The sequence below is a fragment of the Chionomys nivalis genome, chromosome 1 (assembly GCF_950005125.1).
Source record: "Chionomys nivalis chromosome 1, mChiNiv1.1, whole genome shotgun sequence".
In the NCBI taxonomy this organism is placed as follows: domain Eukaryota; kingdom Metazoa; phylum Chordata; class Mammalia; order Rodentia; family Cricetidae; genus Chionomys; species Chionomys nivalis.
The window spans coordinates 20,065,163-20,078,113 of NC_080086.1; the positions used below are offsets into that span (position 1 = coordinate 20,065,163).

Consider the following 12,951-nt stretch of genomic DNA (forward strand, 5'->3'; position numbering starts at 1 on the left):
AAAAAATAGATTTTTCTCATAAAACCCATTGATTAAAGTTTGCCCTCCCCCAATTCCTTTGAAATCATCCCTCCCCCATATGAATCCAAACCTTCTCTGTCTCTCATTAGAAAACAGTCATCTAAGTAATAATGGTAAAATAAAACAAAACCCAAAACAAACAAATTGGAATAGGAGAAAACAAACATAAGAAAAGGATCCAAGCAAAGAGCACAGGAAACACATATAGACACATAGACACATACGCTCACACACATAGGAATCCCATAAAAACACAGAACTGGAAGCTGTAATGTCTATGTGTTGTAATAGGAGGAGCGGCGGGGCTACATCCCCGGCACCCGGCCGCCCGCATGGCTAGCTTATGCCCCGAAATAATTACATGGAAACTGTATTCTTTTAATCACTGCCTGGCCCATTAGTTCCAGCCTCTTATTGGCTAGCTCTTACATATCGATCTAACCCATTTCTAATATTCTGTGTAGCACCATGAGCTGGCTTACCAGGAAAGATCTTAACCTGCGTCTGTCTGGAGTGGGAGAATCATGGCGACTCACTCACTCGGCTTCTTTCTCCCAGCATTCTGTTCTGTTTACTCCACCCACCTAAGGGTTGGCCTATCCAATGGACCTAGGCAGTTTCTTTATTATTTAACCAATGACCTTCCTCCATCATTTCCCCTTTTTCTGTTTAAACAAAAAAGAAAGGCTTTCATTTTAACATAGTAAGATTACATATAGCAAAACAGTTATCAAGCAAGAATTACAGTTACAATATTTATATCTATTTTATCTTTTATCATAAGTAAGGAAAACTATAACTAACCATTCTTCAACTCCATCAAAGACTCCAGAAGGATATAATATTACCTAAGCAAACAAGAAGTAAGATACTTCAAACTCTAGAAATGACAGAGACATCTCGCTGCCTGGACAGTCACCCAAAGTTCTTTTGTACCATTGGGGCATCCATCTTCAGCCTTCAGGCCCATAGTTTCCAGCAGACATTTTCATCAAGCAGGAAATTCCAAAGACAGTTCAGTCACTATCTGCTGTGTCCTGCAGAATGTCTCACAGACTCTTTCATGAATCAGGAACCCCAAAAGACCATTTCACCTTCAGGCAAGTTCAGTAGTCCTCTCTCTGCGGGTTCTCTGTGTCCAGCTTATGCATCAGTCCAGGCAAGAGCAGTTTCTTACCCAAATAGCTATCAAACTCCATAAGGAGCCTCTTCGATGCCCATCTTCCTCTTGAAGTAGATTGGTGCTGCCAGGAGCAGACGTGTCTCATTGTCATGAAAAGTCCTAAGTTATTAAAACATTTAAATGCCATATTCTGCAGTCTTTGAAAGATATGAAGAATGCCTATCTAACTGAAATATATCTCTATATATCTAGAAAATCTAACTAACATGACTACAAATTTGACTATTATTGATGATTATCCATTAGCAACCTATATTTCCTAATTATACATTACATTTTAAATGAACTATACAATCACAATACAGTAATCAAGATCAGAAATACATATACATATAACAAAATTGACCTTAAAATCCATACCAATGCAAATTATTCATATCTATATCATATCCCCCTTTAAATGTAAAAGAACATTTATAAACAATATTTGGGAATATGGGCGCAGTTTTTTCTCTCCAAACTGCTTCCTGCTGAATGGGGGCGTCGTTACTCAGGTCTTTTATGGGATAACCTGTGTGCCAGGGTCATCTCATTGGCAGTTGAGTGAAGTAATTTTTTGAGGGTGTTCACAGTAACCTTTCAGGAGGTCGTGGTCTATCATACCATATTGGGATAGAAGAAATCCACAGGGTCGCATCCTCTGTGAAAACAAAAGAAGACCCTCTCCAAAGCATCATATCCTTAGACCCATATTCTGAAATCATAATACCCTTATATCCATTCTGGTTTAGCTTGGCAGCCCATATAATGAAATGTCTCTCTGTACTTAGCTCCTTTACAGTCAAAAATTTTAAAGAAAACACAATAATACAAAGTATCCAGACTCTCTGTGAATTTTCTATTTTTACGTGACTTATTTTTCTTTATTTCTTTTAATCTATAACTATCTGTACTCTGTCTCTTTAAGGACTTTACCCTTTTTTTAAGACATTAACTTTATTCTTTATATATATATTTTATCTCTCTCAAGCCTACGTACATTTATCCAACAGTGTCTGAATCAGTTCTATTCTGAATCTGTAATTTTTTTACTATCCAGGAGCATTTCTTAAAATGTTAAGCATTTTTTAAAAAATTAAGTTGCACCATGTACAGATAATATGGTACCGCCTGTGTCCTGCTCAGTTCAAACCTTAACTGCGCTGTTATTATGGTAATTACGGTAGTTCCTGCCTGAGACCAGCACAGTTCAGCATGGTGGAGCTGAGCCCTCTGTCCTCAGAGCCATTTGGTGCCCCTGAGCCACACACAGTTCCAGGCACACAGCAGTCCACATTGCCATCAAGCAAGCCATAGCACTTTACTCCAAATGCTCCATTCAAAAGCTCTGTCTCCCGCAGGAGCCAGACAGAGATCACGTTGGCGGCACAGCCCAGAAAGCCGGCATTTTAAAACAGCCAGTTTTTTCCTGCTGCTGAATCAGGACAATTTCTTTGCCGCTCGCAACCCACAAACAGCAAAAAGCTGTCTTAAATTCTCTCTCTCTCCTTTTTAAGCCCTCTCAGGTTTTACGTGGAGTTCATTAGCACGTTGGGTGCCACTCTGTTGTAATAGGAGGAGCGGCGGGGCTGCGTCCCCGGCACCCGGCCGCCCGCATGGCTAGCTTATGCCCCGAAATAATTACATGGAAACTGTATTCTTTTAATCACTGCCTGGCCCATTAGTTCCAGCCTCTTATTGGCTAGCTCTTACATATCGATCTAACCCATTTCTAATATTCCGTGTAGCACCATGAGCTGGCTTACCAGGAAAGATCTTAACCTGCGTCTGTCTGGAGTGGGAGAATCATGGCGACTCACTCACTCGGCTTCTTTCTCCCAGCATTCTGTTCTGTTTACTCCACCCACCTAAGGGCTGGCCTATCCAATGGACCTAGGCAGTTTCTTTATTATTTAACCAATGACCTTCCTCCATCATCTATGCAAAGGACCTGAAAGCTAAATAAGAAGATGAAGAAAATGATGAGGAGAAAGGAGAAGAAGAAGGAGAGAAAGAAGAACAAGAACAAGAAATGAAGAACCAGAAGAACAAAAACAACAAGAAGAAATAAAATAAATGTCCTGACTAAATTTTATGAGACAGAGAACCCCCAAAGTTGCTTTTGAGCTTGTTTTGTGTTGGCTATTTACACACAATAATAATTTAATTTCATTCCACAACTTTGTTTTTTTCGAGGAGCAAACCTAAACCTGTGACTTAATCTGTAAACTACATGATCGAGGAACTCAGGCCTAACCTTGGGTATGGGACATAATTGTTTTCTTTGATCATCAGCCTGTTTTTCCACAGACAGAAGTCATGGGCCTATAATGCATGAAATTTCCTTCTTCTTATTTTCTATTCTCTGCCAACCTCACATCTAACAAAGGGGAAGGTGACTTCTAGCCTATTTTTGCCTTATTTGTATCTCTTATTGAAACAATTGACAAAATAACCTAAACCTAATCATTGTCTTAGCCACCTGTACCTTTTAGGGTGACTCAGAAAGTTCAATTAAATCATTGATTCAACTAAACATCATTGCTCATTCATCTTCATTATGATCTTGCATGCAAATTGCCCAGTGAAGAGTGGGATTTTCTCATGAAATAATCATACTATACTTATACATGGAGCCTTTCACACTGTAATGAAAGGGATTACCATGCCAAATACAGCAGACCTGTGATAGCATTAAGCAGGAGGAAGCACAGCAGAAGCAAGGGGAATGCTGGAAACAATCCTCCCAGGGCTTTGCCTCTCCTGAATGCACCCATCACAGCTTTGCTATCTGGTGAATTGCACTCCACAAGCTCTATTGCTGACTGCAGCTCCTCTGACATGGTCACTGACAGTAAGGATGGGGACATGTATCCACTTCTCATCTCAGTGCTGGAATCCCATTTGGTGCAGATCCACACATGACCTGGCCTGCTGCCATAGTCTTTAGTTCATATGTGCATTGGTTTAACTGTGTTTACAATTCCTTATTTTCTTGGTGTCCTCCATCCCTTCTGGTTCTTACATTCCTTCTGCCTCCTCTTCTGCAGGGTTCCCTGAACCCTGAAAGGAGGGATTTGATGGAGCCATCCCATATAGGACTGAGTGTTCCAAGGTGTCCCATCCTTTGCACACTGGCTGTGGATATCTGTATCTGTTCCTATCTGTTGCAGGAGGAAGCTTCTCTGATGACAGCTGAGCAAGTCACAGATCTATGAGTATAGCAGAATGTCACTAGAAGTCATTTTATTGCTATGTTCCTTTAGCAGAATAGTAATATTTAGTTTTCCCCTAGATCTCTGATCTTTCTTGTGTCAGTTTCTTAGCCATCTGAGCATTATTGGGGATGGGTTCTATCACATGAAGTAAGCCTGAAATCCAATCAGATATTGGTTGATTACTGCCATAGCATTGGGCCAGTATTGCACTAGTGAACCTTGCAGAAATGTCATCATTGTAGATCAAATGGTTTATAGCTGGGCTATTGGTGTTTACCTTTCTCCTTTTGTGGAGTGTAGAGTACATTCCAGTTCCATAAGCACTAGTCAATAGGGGAGAAGGCTTTAGATACGACTTTTTATCCCAAATTGTCTGTGTTCAACAGAGTTGTGTAGGCATTGTCTTCAGCAATGTGGCCTTACTATCAGTTTGTGGAGAGCAACCAATAGCCTGGATTGTTTGGGGTTATTTACTGAGTCAATAATTCTATCAGATAAAACACATTCCTGGTACTAGGAGCTTCATTTGGTGACTAGAGATTTCCAGTTGGAGCTCATCTCCCCAATTAGTGATTTTATTTAGATTTTTTCATATGTGTATATATTTTAGGAAGCTTCCAGTCTATTAAGTTTCCATATTATCCCTCAACTGTTATAGCTATCCCTCACTGTGTTGTCTCTTTGGCCCCTCTTCCCACTTCATCCGCATTTAACACTTCTGTTCTAGTCCCCCTGCCTTGTCTATTCCTAACTATTAATTCCATTTCTCCTTGCTAGGGATATTTATTCCTCCCACTTACTCCTTTAGTCTATACCAAACTTCTGTGGTTATATGGATTGTAGCTTGCTTATCTAAGACTTAAAAATTAACACCCACACGTAAATAAATACATACCACATTTTTCTTTCTATGTACATGTTCCCAATCAGAATGATTTTCTCCCGAGACCTGTCCATTTATTTGCAAATTTCATTTCATTTTTTAAGCTGATTAATATTCCATTGTTATACCACATTTTCTTTATCCATTTATCCAATGATAGACATCTGGGTTGTTTCCAATTTCTGATGAAGCAGCAATGAACATGGTTGAAGAAGTACCTCTGTGGTGAGATGAAGCTTTCTTCGGGTATATGCTCAAGAGTGGTATAGCCGAATCTTGAGGTATATCTATTCTCAAATTCCTGAGGAACTGCCACACTGATTTTATAAAGACTATATAAGGTTATACTCCTACAAGCAATGAATAAGCATTCCCCTTACCCCACATGCTGGCCATCATCAGCTGTTATTTGCTTTTTTAATCTTGGCCATTCTGACTGAGTGGTGGATGAAGAAATTTCAAAGCAGTTTTCATCTATACTTTGCTAATGACTAAGGATGTTCAAGACTTCCTTAAGTGTTTCTCAGTCATTTGTTAATTCTTTCTCTTTTTTTTAGAATATTTTGTTTAGCTTTGTATACTACTTTTTAATTGGATTATTTTTCTTGATGCCTGAGTTTTTTAGTGCTTTATATAATTTGGATATTATCATTCTAATGGGCATGTAGTTGGAAAAAATCTTTTTCTAGTCTGTAGGATGCCATTTTGAATAATGGTGTATTTTGACATGCAGAAGCTATCAGAAGTATGAAGTTTCATAAAGTCTGATTATTAATTGTTGATCTTAATGCCTGTGATAATGGTGCTCTGTTTAGAAAATCTTTTCTTGTGCCAATGAGTTAAAGATGATTTTTTATTTTCTCTTCTATCAGACTTAATGTATACGGCCTTATGTTGAGTTCTTTGATGCACTTGGAGTGGAGTGGATTTTTGTGCAGTGTGATAAGTGTGGATCTATTTGGATTCTTCTACATGCACTTGTCCAATTTGACTAGTACCATTTGTTGAATATTCTGTCTTTTTTCTTGTGTGTATTTCTGGCTTTATAAAAATTCAAGTGTTCATAGGTATATCGATTAATGTCTCGGTCTTCAACTTGATTCCATTGATCTGTATTTGTTTTTGTGCCAATACCATGTTTTTTTCCACTCCTATATCTCTGTAGTAAAGTTTGAAATCTAGTAATCCCATTAATCATGGGAATGGGAGATCTTCTTTTAATGCCTTTCTCAATTTCTTTCTTCAGTGTCTTAAAGTTTTTATTGTACAAGTCTTTTACTTCCCTGGTTAGAACTACACCAATATATCTTGTGTTTTTTTTTTTTTTGAGGTTATTGTGAAAGGTATTGTTTCCCTGATTTCTTCCTTTATCTCTTTTTCTTTTGTATATAGGAAGGCTAGTGGGTTTATACATCAATATTTCATCCTGCTACTTTTCTGAAAGTGTTTATCAGCTGTAGGAGTTTGCTGGAGGAAATTTTAGGGTCACGTACGTCTACTATCCCATCATCAATGAATAAAGATACATTGACTTCTTTCCTAATTATGCCCACTAGAGCTCCTTTAGTTGTCTTATTGCTTTAGCTAAGAATTCAAGTACTATATTGAACAGATATGAAGAGAGTGGACAACCTTGTCTTGTTTCTGAATTTAGTGAAAATGCTTTGGGCTTTCTTTCTTAGGTTGATGTTGACTGTGGATTTGCTGTAAATCTCATCTTATTTTGAATTTTGTTTCTTACACCCCTTCCCCATTATCTCCAGGACTTTTACCATAAAGGAGTGTTGGATTTTTGTCACAGGCCTTTTCTGCATCTAATGAGATGAACTTGTGTTTTTTTGTCTTTCATATGGTAGATAACATTTCTTGATTTATGTATATTGAACCATCCCTGTATCTCTATGATGAAGCCGACTTGACCATGGCAGATGATCTTTTTAATGTGTTCTTGATTTCAGTTTTTAAGTATTTTATTGAGAAACTTTGCAGTTATTTTCATCAGGACCACTGTTCTGTAATTTTCTTTCTTTGTTGAGTCTTTATGTGGGTTTAGATAGCAGGGCAACTATAACCTGGTAAAAGGAATTGGCTAGTGTCCCCTCTGTTTTTATTTAGTAGAATAAGTTCAGGGATATTGTAGTTAGATTTTCTTTGATATTTGGTGAAAGTCTATGCTAAACTGTCTGGGATCAACCTTTTTTTTTTTTGGCTGAGAGTCTTTTAATGACTGGTAATATTTCACTAGAGGTTATAAATCTGTTTACATTGCTTATCTGATGTTGATTTACTCTGATAGGTCATATATCAAGAAAATTATCCATTTCTTTTAGATTCTTCCAACTTAGTGATGTATGGGTTGCTAAAGTATTTCTTTACAATTCTCTGGATTTCCTTGGTATCTGTTGTTATGTCCTTATATTGTTTCTAATTTTGTTATTTTGAAACTTTCTCCATCACCTTTAATTAATTTAGATAAATATTTATCAATCTTATTGATTTTCTCAAAGAACCAACTCTGTTTTATTGATTTTTTAAAAAAATGTTTCTTGTTTCTATTTTATTGATTTTTATCCATGAGTTTTATTGGTTCTTGTTGTCTGTTCCTTTTGGGTGTTAATTCTCCTTTTTGTTCTAGAGCTTTTAAGCATATCACTAATATAAAATCTCTCTAATTTTTTTCTGTGGCTATGAGCTTGCCTCTTAGAACCAACCATTCATTATTTTCAATATGTTTGGGTATATTGTGTTTTCATTTTCACTCAGTTCTAAAATGTTTTTAATTTCTTTTTAAATTTCTGTCTTGCTTAATTTTTCATTCATTAGCGAACTGTTCAGTGTCCATGAGTTTGTAAGCTTCGTGTTGTTTCTGTTGTTATTACTATCTAGCTTTAATCCATGGTGGTCAGATAAGATACAGGGTGTTATTTCAACTTTCTTGTATCTGTTGAGACTTGATTTGTGTCTTAGTATATGGTAAACTTTGGAATAAAATTCCATGAACTACAGAGAACAACGTATATTTTGCATGTCTCTGTGTGTTTGGGTGCAAGTTTCTGTAATATCTGTTAAATTCATTTTGTTTATGACATCATTAATCATCAGCATGTTTTGGTTATTTAGCTTTATCTGGATGACCTGTGTATTAGAGAGTGTGAGATATTAAAGTTTCTCATGATCAATGTGTGATGGTCAATATGAGAAGGCCAAGGAAGGAAGGGCTATAGTCAGTGGTTTGCCACAGGGCTGGGTGGATTGGAGGTTGGAATCGGAGGACAGGAGGGAGAGTGAAGATGGCAAGCCTAACTCCCTGCCCAGTGTGACTGGGTTTCCAGTGACTCAGAAGTGAAGTTATATATGTTTGTTTCCTGTTTTAGAACCTGACTTGAATTATTAATTAGAATGAATATAGAGAGCATGGAGTTTTCTGGCTCTACTCTGCTTTTGTTCTATTCTAGTCACAAAGCCCAGATGTTATCTGGACTGGAGAAGAGTTCAAATCTGTCAGCTGCCTTTGGTCATAACCCAAATAGATGATCTCACCAGGTGAAAGGTCTCCTTGCGATACAGTGGCTACTCTACTGTGACAGGTCAAACACATGGAAACAAAGTCAAGAATAGGATACTGGTAGTCCCTAGTGTTTCTTTTTCTGTTTTTGTTCATTATTTGACTGGTATGAACTTGGAAATAGCTACATTCATCTATGAGAAATGATGGTTATGTTCCTTTCTAACTTAGTTTGGGGAAGATGGAAGGCTGGTAAATGAATATGTAACATTCTTACAAATTAGTATTCTCATGGAAGAAACACCAAAAAGAAACAACAAACTATCATTTCTGACGATGGAAATGTTATTTTTTTCCCTAAAGACACATAGGTGGAGCACTGGAGACAGGGCATATTTTGCAAAATTGAGAACAAATTAATTGCATGGTTTTCCTGATGCTGTAAAAAGTTGCTCCTTGGTAAGATTTGGGGTTCCTGGGTTTTGAGTTTTTGGTTGCTTTTGTCAACACTAGTTGATCGCTATTTCTAACAAAGTTAAAGATGAATTTGAACTCTTGACCCTCCTACCTCTACCTACACTATAGGTGTGCACCTCCATGCCCAGACTCATGTCAGGCATATGTAAGAATCTTTACACTCACATTTTCCTTTTTGTCTTTTTGTTGTTATTTGTTTGTTTTTGAGTCAGAGTCTCACAATGTAACCCTGGTAGGGCTGGAATTTGCTATGTTGGTCAGGCTGGCCTCCAACTCATAGAGAACTTCCTGCCTCCTTGGATTAAAGGTATGTGCCACCATACCTGGCCTCTACGGTCAGAGTTTTGACAAGGTATAAGGTTCAAAAAGCAACCATTTACATTTCATGATAATACATAATGACTGTGCAGCAGGCCTCAGGGAGAGATCAGAAGTGGTGGGGCCTATGAAAGAACTAGATGTAAAAGTGAGGCCTAAGTGGGTTTTGTGCCCATGTTTCCGAGGACAAAGAATAAAGTCCTGACTGCTTTCATTTTGCATCTAGAAGGCTCTCCAACTTCTGTGACTCAGGGCGACTGACATTAATCCAAGAGAAATTAAAGGCCACCCTTACTTTCTTTTTGTTCCCTGCAGAGAATGACACTCCCTCTTCAGTTTGGCGCCCAGTGGCTCTGACCCTGCTGACCTTGTGTTTGGTGCTACTCGTTGGCCTCGCAGCCCTGGGCCTTGTGTGTAAGTCTGCACTTTACCCTGGGGGAGATTCCTGGTTTCTTGGTTTGTCCAGGAGGAGAATCTCTTTCTATGAGTTTCTTAAAACCCCAATTTTGGAGCCTTATCCTCTTTCTAAACGCAACTGTTTAAGTGACTAGGAGTTGAAATATGGAAATACAACAAGCATTTTTCAGTTCGAAGAAAACATACTATTGAAGAGAAGTATCGTGTCCGTTTACATGTCCATATGTAAATCACGGCTTTGGAGAGCATGTACTGTTGATCTTTTTACCCCCTGCTCTGGTGGTGCAGCTCTGGCAGCTGCTGTGAGAACCTGTGGTGCAATGGACTGGTATAGGGAAAGTGTTTTCTGCGCTCATCCATCCTCTACACAAGGAGCAGAGAAGAGCTGGGTCTCTATAGTTGTCAGAAAGGCTGGGAAATGATTCAGTTATCTGGGGAAGAGGGGGTGCATGAAAATCAAACAAGGAAAACACCTTCCATTTCAAAGCAGCAACAGTGTGTTCCTAGATCTACTAATTAAGAATACACAACCCCTTCCTGAACTGCTGAAGGTGAGCACAGGCAAATGACATACAACAATGCAGATCAGGGGGTCATTTAGTGATTTTCTTTGAAGCAAAAAAAAAAAAATTATAAGAAATCCTCTTTCAAAAAACCAAAAAGTTTACATTCATGAACTTAAATTTAAAACTTAAAAGAAATATTATTACTTCTCTCTACCCTGAAATTTATATAATCTTGTTACAGCACTATTTTGTAATCACCTTTTTTTCCTTAGGAATGTAAAGTAGTTCTCATGACTCATGACAGATTTCTCTAGATTTAGAAAACTGAAGTTCAATCTGTGTTGAAATTTCTTTTCAGCTGAGTGGCACTAAAGATATTACTTGTCCTCAGATACACTAACTAAAAATCTATAAAAATATGGAAATGAGATCTGACCAATGTAATAATGAAATGAAGTATGGATTATGCCATTTTTCCAATATTCAATATTCAAGTCAATAGATGAGTATATTTACAGTTTTAGGTTTGGCTGTGCAAAAAATACTTCAATAGTTAAAATAATTTAGTATTCAACTCTTAGCTTCTGAAATTAAGAATCACTATTTTGGCTTCATTTTTTTCCAACAGAGCTGTATAATATATATTTACCTGAGAAGATACAATTAACTATGCCATTGGATGTGGCAATCTGAGCTCTTGGTACTTAAGTTGTTAAGTTATGTACTTTATTGCCTCCCCACTGTGTGGAAATGCAAACAGGCAATGAGTTGTCCAGTCTGACTTGGTCACATGACTTAGTTTTTCAGTTCTACCAGCTCTCCAATATCCAGCAAGACAGCATTGCTGAAAAGGATGAAAGGCTGGGGAATGTATCCCGACAGCTGCAGTCCCTCCAGATGCAGAACAGGAGACTCATAGAAACTCTACAGCATGTAGCTGTAAAACTGTGTCGTGAACTTTACAACAAAAGCGGAGGTGAGCATGCCCCTGTCTTCCCAAACTGTGAAAACTGTTCTATCGGGACTTGGATTTACCATCTGGACAAAGAAAACCATGTATTTTTTAGAAGTGCTTTTCTTTCCATCTTAATAAACAGTTTGAGCTGCATAATCACAATCAGACATTGGGTTATAATTGTTTACACACATCCGTGTCACCTTATGGGAAGGGATTCTTCAAAATTTGACATTTAAAACAGGAAAAGTAGTTAATTTAGAATAACCTAAACAGCACCATCACCAACTAAACACGGGGACGTGCCTCAGTTACACTGGCTCACGCTGGTCATCGGCCCACACTGATCAGGCACAATGAAAGTGTTGGGGAAATTTTAACTACAATTTTCCAATATTTAGACTCATGCGGGGATTCGTTTCAAAATTCTGAGAACTTGAAATAAATAACAGTTGTTTTTGTTCACTCTGACTTTTTTCTCTGTCAAGAATAGGAATCTTACAAAGAATCAAGGGTAAAGACAATGACAGTAATGGGCAAACCCAAACTACCACTGATGATAACTGTAAACACCGCCTCAGTGTCCCCTACACACTCCGCCACCCACTCTTTCTATTCTCCCGTTCTAAAAGTTTCGTCCTCGTACACTGTATTCAAGTAAGCCCTGTCCTCTGTCCTCTCTACCACACAAGCATAGGAAGAAATCTACATTTTGCAGCTTTGCTTGACTTCTCCTTTATGAAATGTAAAATACCACAGTTTCATCATCATCTCTGCCCACACCACTTCCCCTTTAAGCAGACAGCAAGTGAACGATTTTCTCAGTAAACAGTGTCTCAAGGCACACTTCTTTAAGTGGTTCTTTTCCATGTGAGAAGTGACGTCATTTACCATAATTCTCTCTTTTCTGTTTCTCTACCAGACCCGTAGACCTTTTTTTTAAAAAATTATTTTTAGGATTCTACATTAACAAAAAGTCCAGGTATCTCTGAAAAAAATATAAGGTGATAGGAATTCATGCTGTGAAAAAAGTCTGGGTCACAGATATAAATTGACTCATATCCTATGTGCTCAAATTCTAGTAAAAACACACAAACAGAAAATTATCTCATATTTTTGGATGATTTTCCATGTGTCATATGACTGACTGACCCACCCAAACAGTGGTGACATATGCCTTTAATCCTAGTAGTCAGGAGACAGAGACAGGAAGATCTTTGTGAGTTCGAGACCAGTCTGGTCTTCAGAGTGAGTTACAAGATATCCAGAACTACACAATGAGACTCTGTGTTAAAAAAAAAAAAATTATAAACAACAGAACAAACAGAAACAAGCAAACAAAAATGGCTGGCCTGCCTGAGAGTGAAGCCTTCTACATAGACAGGGACTTAGAGGAGGATCTCCCAAAGAGTACCCATGCTCAGTTTGAGATTTCTATGACCATTATTGTTTCACGAGTTCTACATACATACTTAGAACAAAGCATCTG

The 12,951-nt window shown here is 37.9% G+C and overlaps 1 protein-coding gene across 2 annotated transcripts in view; it reads left to right on the forward strand.

The window, feature by feature from the left end:
- Positions 1 to 12,951, forward strand: part of Clec1a (C-type lectin domain family 1 member A) — a 31,472-nt gene that overhangs the window by 5,182 nt on the left and 13,339 nt on the right. For both annotated transcript variants that reach the window (XM_057775412.1, XM_057775403.1), the window contains exons 2-3: positions 9,900 to 9,998; positions 11,307 to 11,483. In XM_057775412.1, coding sequence (XP_057631395.1) covers positions 9,900 to 9,998; positions 11,307 to 11,483 — 276 coding nt within the window. The remainder of the gene's footprint in view (positions 1 to 9,899; positions 9,999 to 11,306; positions 11,484 to 12,951) is intronic.